Source organism: Delphinus delphis, chromosome 19 (assembly GCF_949987515.2).
Source record: "Delphinus delphis chromosome 19, mDelDel1.2, whole genome shotgun sequence".
NCBI lineage: Eukaryota > Metazoa > Chordata > Mammalia > Artiodactyla > Delphinidae > Delphinus > Delphinus delphis.
The window spans coordinates 29,372,924-29,385,156 of NC_082701.1; the positions used below are offsets into that span (position 1 = coordinate 29,372,924).

The 12,233-nt window shown below is 36.4% G+C and overlaps 1 protein-coding gene across 2 annotated transcripts in view; it reads right to left on the reverse strand.

Moving 5' to 3' along the window:
- VMP1 (vacuole membrane protein 1) overlaps positions 1 to 12,233 on the reverse strand; it is a 126,975-nt gene that overhangs the window by 66,534 nt on the left and 48,208 nt on the right. For both annotated transcript variants that reach the window (XM_059997114.1, XM_059997115.1), the window contains exon 6: positions 3,796 to 3,963. In XM_059997114.1, coding sequence (XP_059853097.1) covers positions 3,796 to 3,963 — 168 coding nt within the window. The remainder of the gene's footprint in view (positions 1 to 3,795; positions 3,964 to 12,233) is intronic.

Below are 12,233 nucleotides of genomic sequence, written 5' to 3' on the forward strand. Positions count from 1 at the left end.
GAGACTGTTAAGTTTTGCTCACTCTGAATCTCCAATGCTTGGAGGTTTAATAACTATTATTGGAATTTATAACTGAAAAGAAAATTTGTGAAGCCTTACACTAGTGATATAGTCAAATTGTGAAAGATGAAAAAGATAAAAACTGAAAAAAAGGTAACCTACTTATCAGCAACACCAAACAATTCATTTTAATGGGCTCCAAAGACTTATGTGAACAAGTTGAAACTGAGGTAGACCCTGGTCTTTATCTTATAATTGGAGGTACTATGTATTTTAATGATTTTACTGATTTACTATATTTATAATGATAGTGAAGTCTGTAAAGATATTTTACTTCGTAAAGTACAAATTAGGTAAAAATTTTAAATAACATAACAGTTTTTAATCAAGCAAGACATCCCCTGAAAAAAAAATATATGGATGTGAACACAAATGGGATCAATTTTATGAAAGGGTAAAATATAAGAATCAAGGCCAATACACTCTAAATCAACATTTCTCAACTTCAGTAGTATTGACTTTTTTTTTTTTTCACATTTATTTATTTATTTGGCTGCGCCAGGTCTTTAGTTGTGGTGTGCGGGATCTAGTTTCCAGACCAGGGATCGAACCCGGGCCCCCTGCATTGTGAACACAGTGGAGTCTTAACTGCTGGACCACCAGGGAAGTCCCAGTATTGACTTTTTATGAGTGTATCCCAGTTAACCATTTTTAAATATAAAATTTAGTGGCATTAGTTGTATTCACAATGTTGTGCAACCATCATCATTATATTTTCAATATTTTTCTTCACCCAAATGGAAACTCTATACCCATTAAACATTAACTTCTCATTCCCACAACCCTAGTAACCTCAAACCTACTTTCTGTCTCTATGAATCTAAATTGTCCAGATAGCTCATATAAGTGGAATCATACAATATCTGTCTTTCTATGTCTGGCTTATTTCATTTACCATAATGTTTTTCTAGGTTCACCTATATTGCAGCATGTATAAGAACTTCATTCCTTTTTATGGCTGAACAGTATTCTATTATGTGTATATAATACTCTTTGTTTATCCATTTATCTGTTAAGAGACACTTGGATTGTTTCCACCTTTCTGATAATGTGAATAATGTTGCTGAACAATGAACTACAAGTTTCTGTACATATTAGAGTCCCAGTTTTCAGTTCTTTTGGGTATTTACGTAGGAATGGAATTAGAGGAGGGTCACATAGTAAATGTACATTTACATTTTTGAGAAACCACCAAACTCTTTTCCACAGCAACTAAATCACTTTACATTCCCACCAGCAATCTATGAGGGTTCCAATTTCTCCACATCTTCACCAACACTTGTTATTTTTCGTTTTCTAAAAAAATAATAGCCATCCTAATCTGTGTGAAGAGGTATTTCCTTCTGGTTTGGATTTGCATTTCCCCAGTGACTAATGATATTGAGAATCTTTCTGTGCACTTATTGGCCATTTGTATGTCTTCCTTGGAGAAATGTTTATTCAAATCCTTTGCCCATTTTTTAATTGGGTTGTTTGTCTTTTTGTTGTTGAGTTGTGTAGTTCTTTAAACATACTGAATATTAAACCCTTATCTGACATATGACTTTTAAACATTTTCTCCCTTTTTGTGGGTTGTCTTTTAACTCTCTTGATAGTGTGTCCTTTGATATACAAGAAGTTTTATTTTAGCTAAGTTCAATTTATCTATTTTTTTCTTTTGTTGCCTCTGCTTTCGATGTCTTATTTAAGAACCACTGCCAAATCACCAGGCAGATTTGTTTCTATATTTTCTTCTAAGTGTCTTATAGTTTTAACTCTTAAGTTTAGGTCTTTGATGAATTTTGAGTTAATTTTTACATATGGTGTAAGATAAGGATCCAACCTCTCTCTTTTGTATGTGGATATTCAGTTTTCCCAGCATCCTTTGATGAAAGGACTCTTTGTAAATGGTGAAAACAAAAGGAACGAATTTAAGCAGAACTTGATATGTGCTACCTTTTTTACATAACAAAAGACAGTTTCAAAGAAGGGAATATGAAGAACAAACAAACATTCAGACAATCAGTATTTATTGGTATTCTTTTTTTTTTTCCGGTATGCGGGCCTCTCACTGTTGTGGCCTCTCCCGTTGAGGAGCACAGGCTCCGGATGTGCAGGCTCAGCGGCCATGGCTCACGGGCCCAGCCGCTCCGCGGCATGTGGGATCTTCCTGGACCGGGGCACGAACCCGTGTCCCCTGCATCGGCGGGCGGACTCTCAACCACTGCGTCACCAGGGAAGCCCTATTGGTATTCTTGAACTATGAGCAAAGCCTAATGCTGATTGCTGTGAGTAATAAATTTAAGGTATAGTCTGAATTTTTTGAGGAGCTTAAAATTTATTTGGGGAAGTAAGCCACTACACCAGCCAATTTAACTAATTTGAGGCATGCATGGAGCCAGGCCAAATGAGTGCTTCAGACAATATGCACTTTGGAAGAAGCAGTTATCACTGCCAGCTGGGATGAAAAATTTTCTTTGTTGGCATTAGTGTTAATCTAGCCACATAAATCATTTTTGAAAGAACAAAAGAACAACAGAAAATTGAAGGCTATATACATACTCCTTTTCTAGCATGTTCTGAGTATCTAGTTATCTTATTAATAGCTTTTCATCAAAAGACAAATGTGTAAAGCAGAAACTAACACACCATTGTAAAGCAGAAACTAACACACCATTGTAAAGCAATTATACTCCAATAAAGATGTTAAAAAAAAAAAGACTAATGTGGTAAAATTTATAATACATATGCAACTAGTATAATGAATTTGTTTCCAGTATTTATAAAAGAGTAACAGGAAATATGACAATTTTTCCTGTCTTTCATATTCAACAAATTCAATATATGGCATTTCCCTTTTAATTCTTTTAAAACACGACATAAACGCTTGAATATGTTTGAAAACTCTGCCTCTTCTGTGGGCATTCTATTCACGTTCATTTTAATTAAGAGTTTTAAGTGATGTGTTCCACATTTTTCATTTTATAAGAAACTGTTAGGGGAAAAAAAGTTACAGGGAACATAAAACTTAGTGATTCCAAATGATGAATTAAAAAATAATTCAAATGGTAATAGAAAGTCTTTAGCAAATGAACTATTCCTCAATGATATACATGTGAATGAATTTAAGCATATAAAAAATGCTTTGTGTGGATATGCAGATTAAAATACATCTACCATTGATCATGTAGTCCAAAATTTCCCAAAATATATTAAGCCATAAAAAGAATAATTGGAACTTCTGAAAGTAAGGTCACCATATAGTCTGATACCTCCAATACAGTAAAGCTTAGTTTATTAAGAAATGTCTGAACTTACTTTAGCATTATAACAACTCAGAAAATGAAATGAGTCTTCTAAGAATAAACACAGAGTATTTAAATCTAGGAGAGAGACATATAATACTTACCTAATTTGGACTGATATATAACCATTTGCTATGTGTTTATCAAGTTTTATAAACGTTAGTAAAACTTTACAAAGTAGTATAGTTGCACCATCTATACTCCTTTTCCCTGCTATTGTCTACTTGGTATCAATGCTTCCTGGTACCTAAGGTTTCCTGCCTTCCTTCTGAATGTTATTCATGAACAGGAGAAGCTCTAAAGGTTTCTTTTACATGGAAGCTAGGTAGCTGGTAACTTTATGAATTAATTATCTACTGACTTGGTATATGTCTGGCTTCAATTTCAATGAGGTACAAAGAATCAAGACAGTGAGGTTAATTTTGAACAAATATGAAAACGGACATCTTACCCACATGCAGGCCTCAATCCTAACTTTTGAGATGATGCTCCATAAAGAAATGGTTCCTTCAGTGCCCTCTTCATCTGGACAAATAATCTGATCAGGATAGGGTGGTTCAGGGAAATTAACTGAATTGCATTCATAAGCAGCTAATGTAACTGAAGCTATATGTGGACCCTACAAAAAAATATGAGAAATCTCTGATGAGAAATATTAAAGAGAAAGCAATTATTAATAGACATGCGATTTTAATGGTACCTTAATCACTCTATATTAATAGAAAAATGTTAGCTTTTAAAGAACAAGAATCTACCTAATATTTCAAGATGCAACTGATAATTTGAAAAAATAATCCTTTCCAGAATCTCTTTGGTTTGCTTTCTTAAAAACCAATTTCAAATTTACTCAGGTATAATTTACATATAGTAAGAGCCATTTTTTTAGGTCAGTAGTTCAATAAGCTTTGACAATTATATTCAGTCGTATAACCATAACCTATCAAGATAAAGGTACAGAACAGTCCCGTCACTGCAGAAAGTTCCCTTGTGTCCTTTTGTAGTCAATCTCCTTCCCCCAACACCAGACCCTGGAAACCATATGATTTCTGTCTTGATTCTTATTTTATTTATCCACATATCTCATTTGTAAGAATGCCATCCCCTGTGATAAAAACCTCCTGTGCCCCTATTCTTTTAGGCATAATTTGAGAATACTATATTTTGTCCTTACTTAAAAAACAGTTGATGCAGACATAGAAAACAAACTTACGGTTACCAAAGGGGACAGTGGGGGTGGGGGTGGGAAATTAGGAGTTTGGGATTAGCAGATACACACTACTACATATAAAATCGGTAACCAAGGACCTACTGTATTGCACAGGAAACTCTACTAAGTATCTTGCAATGACCTAAAATGGAAGAGAATCTGAAAAACTATATATATATATACACACACACACACACACACACACACACACACACACACACATATAACTGAATCACTTTGCTATACACTTGAAACTAACACATTGTAAATTAACTATACTTCAAAAAAAAAAATTGATGAAGTAATTACATCACTTATCTTTCCCACTGACATCCCAAAACAAAAATAAAACTGTGGAATCAGTATCAGTTAGTTTTTCTTTTAAATTAATTTTCTCTATGGAAGCTTTTGGGCTACTTTGTACCTTTATTTAGAAATATTACAAATTAATAATAATCATATAGATTAAAATGAATTAACATTTAGATGTGTGATAAAGGTTTAAACACAGTGGTTTCCAAATTAACATGTATGCCATGACGAGGTGTCTGCATAAGAATCAACTATGGACTTTGTTAAAAATATAAATTTCAGGGTCCCCTAAGCATAAGTTGATTCAATAGGTGGACATGGGAACCTGTATGTTTTATTTTATTTTTATTATTTTTTAAGATTCAGTTTTTTTTTTAAGATTTATTTATCATTTGTTTTATTTTAGGCTGCATCGAGTCTTAGTTGTGGCATGCAGGATCTTCGTTGAGGCATGCGGGATCTTTCAGGATCTTTCGTTGTGGCACGCAGGCTTCTCTCTAGTTGTGGCGCACAGGCTTTCAGGGTGCCTGGGCTCTGTAGTTGTGGCACACGGGCTCCAGAGCATGTGGCCTCTGTAGTTTGCGGGCACGCAGGCTCTCTAGTTGAGGCATGTAAGCTTTAGTAGTTGTGGTGTGCGGACTTAGTTGCCCTGAGGCATGTGGAATCCCAGTTCCCCGACCAGGAATCAAACCTGCACCTCTGCATTTTAAGGCAGATTCTTTACCACTGGACCATCAGGGAATTCCCAACCTGTATGTTTTATGTATTTATTTATTTTAACTAATTGATTTTTTAAAAAATTTATTTATTTTTATTTTTGGTTGCGTTGGGTCTTTGTTGCTGAGTGCAGGCTTTCTCTAGTAGCAGCGAGCAGGGGCTACTCTTGGTTGCAGAGTGCGGGCTTCTCATTGAGGTGGCTTGTCTTGTTGCGGAGCATGGGCTCTAGGCGCGCCGGCTTCAGCAGTTGCGGCACGTGGGCTTGCAGGCTCTAGAGCACAGGCTCAGTAGTTGTGGCACATGGGCTTAGTTGCTTTGCACCATGTGGGATCTTCCCGGACCAGGGCTCGAACTCGTGTCCCCTGCATTGGCAGACAGATTCTTAACCACTGTGCCACCAGGGAAGTCCCCCAACCTGTATGTTTTAAACAAGCTCCTTTAGAGTTTCAAATAGGTTAGGTTCTAATAGGCTATTAGGTGTCAGAAAATAAGCGAGCTCAGACAAGTCACTTAACCTTTCTGGACCTCAAGCTACTGTTCTGCAAGGCAAAAGAATTAGATTCATCCTATGTTTTTATCTAGCTCCAAAATTCAAAAACCCCTAACATAATCAAGATGTCAATAAAATCTATTACTAATTTCCAAAGTTCTCATGAAGTGTAAGCTTTAGAAGTTGGATATTCTTAACATGTTACTGTAACACACATATAAAGTACTAGGCTTAGAACAGTGCTGGGCATATAATAAGCCCTCAAAAAGTATTAGCCATTAGCTGTTATGAACAAAAGTACTGTATTTGTAGAATAAAATTATATACACACACATACATATGTATGTATATATAGATACACATACAGTAAGTGATCTTTGGATATAAGAAAGCCTTTTTTTTTATTTATTTATTTTTTGCGGTACGCGGGCCTCTCACTGTTGTGGCCTCTCCTGTTGAGGAGCACAGGCTCCGGATGCGCAGGCTCAGTGGCCATGGCTCACGGGCCTAGCCGCTCCACGGCATGTGGGATCTTCCCAGACTGGGGCACGAACCCGTGTCCCCTGCATCGGCAGGAGGACTCTCAACCACTGTGCCACCAGGGAAGCCCATAAGAAAGTCTTTTTAAACCACATGGTGAAAGAATTTGTGGCTCAAAGACAAAGTGCATAAGATGTAGTGATGGAAATAAAACATGAAAGAACTCCTACTGCTATCTAGATAAAAGGTGACATTAAACAAATTTTTCTGTTGCATGTTAATACGAAAAAGAAAGACATTCATAAATCTAAGCTACATTTCTCCCTAAATACAGTTGCATTTTGTGTTCAAATAAAAATCTAAAAAATGAAATCCTACACTTAGCACTGACTCAATTAACTATAAGGTTTTCTTCTGGACCAAAAAAAAAAAATTTATGTGAATTTTTAGGCTGTTTATCTTTTTCTTGAATTTTAATTCACAGAAATCAATAAATAGTGATAATAAGTTTAAAAAATGATTATAGAATCTCTCAAAAAGGAACTTTTATTGAAAAGTTGTGATTAACCATGAAATCTACAACTGTTTCTTTGAATATTATGTGCACAAAAGAGATTTCAGTTAAAGAAAAAAGAATTATTTTGTGATCCTACACACACACACAAACCCAAGTTTAAAGTCTCTAGAATTCAGAGTAACTAAATAATTAGTGAAAAATTTCTCACTGTACACTTACTTATAGCTAACATCAGATGCAATTTAAAAAAGTGGGGGGGGACTTCCCTGGCAGCCCAGTGGTAAAGAATCCGCCTTCAAATGCAGGGGATACGGGTTCGATCCCTGGTCAGGGAACTAAGATCCCACATGCTGCGGGGCAACTAAGCCCACACATCACAACTACTGAACTTGTGTGCCTCAATGAGAGAGCCCACCTGCCGCAAAATTACAGCGCCCATGTGCTCTGAAGCCTGCACGCCACAACTACAGAGCCTACGTGCCCTGGAGCCTGTGTGCCACAACTAGAGAGAAGTCCACATGCTGCAACAAAAGATCCCGCGTGCCTCAATGAAGATCCTGCGTGCCACAACTAAGACCCATCACAGCCAAAAAAAGTAAAGAAAATAAATATTTTTTAAAAACCCCTGTAACTTCCACATTTACTGTTTGAAAACACAAAAGAGAAATGTGATACTACTAGGCAAAACAAAAGAAATTGAAGAGTCTGTCCATGACATCCCTACAACTGTCCTCTAGAAATGAACTCTAGGTGAAAAAAAATTGAACCATCCCAGACACTAAAATTATAAGATTTCTGGGATTATATAGGAAGGAAAAACCTACATTTCTATTCCAGAAACAAGAATAAAATATGCACCCCAACAGATTAAACAGGTTATCCAACAAGATAAAAGACTGATTCATAGTTTTAATTTTAAATGTTCTAAAAAGGGAAATTTTCAGCAATCTGATGAGAATATTTTCCCTAAAGAAAAGATGGTTCACACAGTGAAACTGATATATACTTTCCATAACCACACTAATAGGTCATGATTACTCAGCCTTAGAGGCAGATGTGGTGGTTCCCAGACAAAATGAACATGAATAACTCAGCTTCTTGTCCTTTGTTCGTTCTCAAGAGCCCATTTAACCTGTACCTTGACATTTTAGTTTAGACTGTGTTAACTGATAGAAAACCTCACAAGTTCTTTTCAACATTATAGGTTAATGGTTCCTAAATATAACAGACTTAACTAAGATAAATATTAGTTTACATGAAAAATCCAAACACAAAAACTAAAAAACAATCATTTTGATTAAGAGAATTTTAAAAGTTACACATATTCAAACTACCTTTTAAGTCTGTTTCCTAAAACCTACAATTCCTACTACAATGTATCAAATATGAAAGAATCACATTTAAACCATACTAAATGAAGAGATGAGGGATAAAGACAAACAGCTACAGTATAAGCAGCAAAGTCTACCTGGAAAGATCCACTATAAAACATAAAAATAACACAATGTACTGAGCAGGACATTCCAGCTCTCATGGGAGTATGCAAGTATTGATATATATGAGCTAGAGATTCTGGCCTGTAGCTGAGGGTTTTCTGCCTCATATCATGAAGCAACTGGTAGAGACGTACACTCCTACACTAAACAACTGGAAAACTAAACAGAATACGTGGAACAATTTTTTTCAGACACTGTACCACAGGCAGTATAATACTTCTGACTGCTGAGAGAAGGGATACAAATGAGGAAGCCTTGTGATGACTCTGGCTTTCCACTTGTAGACACATTCTGTGTCTGCAGTAAAATCCATAGTCCAAAGACAAAGACCCTAAGCAAAGCATGGTGGTCTTGCTGCACTGAGAAGAAAATCTGAGTTCAGGGGGGCTAAGTGGTTGAAATCTGTGGCGCAGAATACTAGTGAAGAGAAAGCTATGCAGAGAAAGGACTCTACACGTGTGCATGGGGGTCCCCTTGAGACTCTGGCACACAAAGCTCCACTGCATGCTATGATGAGATTTCATAAAGCCAGGCAAAGTACAATTAGTGAGAAAAGAACCATAGAGGGTTGTAAGCTGAACAATTCCTAGACTTCACACAGGGCTGGGAAACACTTGAACTTCATCTAGCTAGAGTGGAGAGACTCAACATTCAGGGAAGACCTTGGAAAGAGCCTACAGTAAAAGCTACTCTAGACAGACCATAATAGGGTTTTTAAAAAAGCCTTAAATAGATCAAGTTGATCCACTGGTACTGCCCCCAAAACAAAAAATTGACACTCTGTAAAAGAAGGTAACAAAATCCATACAATCAACAACTTAATACCACATTCCAGCATCCAATAAGGAATAACTATATATGATGTGAAGCAGTTTGGAAAATAGGACACATAACCTGGAGAAACATTAATCAATAGAAACAGACCCAGAAATGTCAGAGATTATGGAATTAGCAGACAAGGACTTAAAAACAGTGAATATAAATATGTTCAAAGATTTAAAGCAACAATTGCCAAACTTCAGCCCAGGGGCCAAATTTAGCCCACCACCAGTTTTACAAATAAAGTTTCAAAGAATGCAGCCATGTATATTTATTTACGTATCATCTCTGTCTAATTCTGTGCTGTAATGGCAAAACTGAGTAGCTCTGACAGAGACTCTATGGCCTATGAAGTCTAAAACACTTATTATATGGCCCTTTACAGAAATGGTTTGCTGATCCCTGATTTAAAGGAAAAGAGAAACACAATGAGGGAAGAAATATAAAGTATAAGAAGAAAACAAAATGGGCTTCCCTGGTGGTGCAGTGGTTAAGAATCCACCTGCCAATGCAAGGGACACAGGTTCGAGCCCTGGTCCGGGAAGATCTCACATGCCGCGGAGCAACTAGGCCCATGTGCCACAACTGCTGAGTGTGCACTCTAGAGCCCGTGAGCCACAACTACTGAAGCCCATGTGCCTAGAGCTCATGCTCTGCGACAGGAGAGGCCACCGCAGTGAGAAGCCTGTGTACCACAAGAAAGAGTGGCCCCTGCTTGTCACAACTAGAGAAAGCCCATGCGCAGCAACGAAGACCCAAAGCAGCCAAAAATAAAATAAATAAATTTAAAATAAAAAAAAAAGAACAGCAGATGTAGAGGGTGTATTGGATTCAGTCCACTGAATAAACCTAGTTTAAATATATATATATATATAAAGTATAAAAAAAACCAAATGGAACTTACAGAGCTGAAAATATAATATACGAATAGGAAAATTCATTGGATAATCAACAGATTAGATGCCACAGAAGAAAATATTAGAGAACTTGAAGACAAGGCAATAGAAAGTATTTGAACTAAAGGACACAGAGAGTAAAGGCTATGGAAGAAATGAACCTCAGTAACCTGTGGAATAATACCAAACAGTCTAATATACATGTAACTGGAACCCCAGAAAGAGAGGGTGAAGTGTGTGTGTGCGCACACACACACATTGGGGAAGGGATGGCCAAGTATTTTCAAGATTTGATGAAAAATATCAATCCATCAACTCATAGATTTAAGAAATTCAACAAACCTAAGTCAAGATCAACATAAAGAAAATAAAACACATAATCAAATTGCTGAGAATCAAATTCTATAATTCAGCAATATCAAGAAAGTCTTAAAAGCAATCCGAGGCGATAAAAACACATTACAGGCATACCTCACTTTAATGCACTTTGCAGACATTGTGATTTTTACAAATTAAAGGTTTTGGCAATCCTGCGTCAAGCAAGTCTATTGGCACCATTTTTCCAACAGCATTATTATTTTTTTTTTTTTGCGGTACGCGGGCCTCTCACTGTTGTGGCCTCTCCCGTTGTGGAGCACAGGCTCTGGACGCGCAGGCTCAGCGGCCATGGCTCACGGGCCCAGCCGCTCCGCAGCATGTGGGATCTTCCCGAACTGGGGCACGAACCCGTGTCCCCTGCATCGGCAGGCGGACTCTCAACCACTGCGCCACCAGGGAAGCCCCCAACAGCATTATTTTTAAATTAAGGTACATATATTGTTTTTTTAGACACTTAATAGAGTACATTATATTGTAAACATAACTTTTAGATGCACTGGGAAACCAAAAAATTCGTGTGACTTGCTATATATCACCATATTCGTTTTATTGCAGTGGTCTAGAACCAAACCCACAATATTTCCAAGTTATGACTGAGTCATCTACAGGGAAATACAGATAGGACTTCTCATCAGAAACAGACCAAAAGACAATAGAATTACTTCTCTAAAGTGCTGAAAGGAAAAAACAAAATCTGTGAATCTAGAATTCAGGGAAAATATATTTCAAAAATAAAGATGAAATAATAACATTTTCAGACATACAAAAGCCAAAAGAATTTGTTCCAGGAGATAAATGTTAAAGGAAGTTCTCAGATAGAAGAAAAGTGATACCAGATGGAAACTTTAATGTACATAAAAGAGTGAAGAGCACTGGAAACAGAGAACACCTTTTTTCCTTATTTTAAAATCTCTTAAAAAAAGAACTAGTTGCTTAAAGCAAAAGCTATGACATATGTAGAAGTAAAATACATGACAACAACAGCATAAAGTATGGGAGGGAGAAAATGGAGTATAATACTGTAATTTGGTTACATTATATATACCAAAAAAAAAAGTTCAATTCAAAAGAAGGCAGGAAAAGAATAAAAAATAGGTGGGACCAACAGTTTGATGATAGACTTAAACCCAACCATACTGACAACGACATTAATTGCAAATGGGCCAAACATACAAATGAAAAGGCAGAGAGTGTCACACTGCATTAAAGAGCAAGACCTCAGTACATGCTGTCCATAAAAAGCCCATTTTAAATATCCAGATCCAAAAGTAAAGGTAAAGGGATGAAAAAAGTTAAACCATGTAAACATAATAATACAAAGAAAGAGTATTCTACATTAATACCAGATTAAGTAGATTTCAGGAGAGGGTATATTACTAGAGATGAAAAAGGACATTTCATAATGATAAAAGGGCTAATTCTCAGGAAGACAGAATAATCCTAAATGTGCAGGCACCTAATAACAGAATGTCAAAATACATAAAGCAAAAACTAATAGAACTAAAAAGAGAAATAAACAAATCCACAATTAGAGTTGAAATTTCAACACACTTCTCTTTTTAGTTGATAGAATAAAT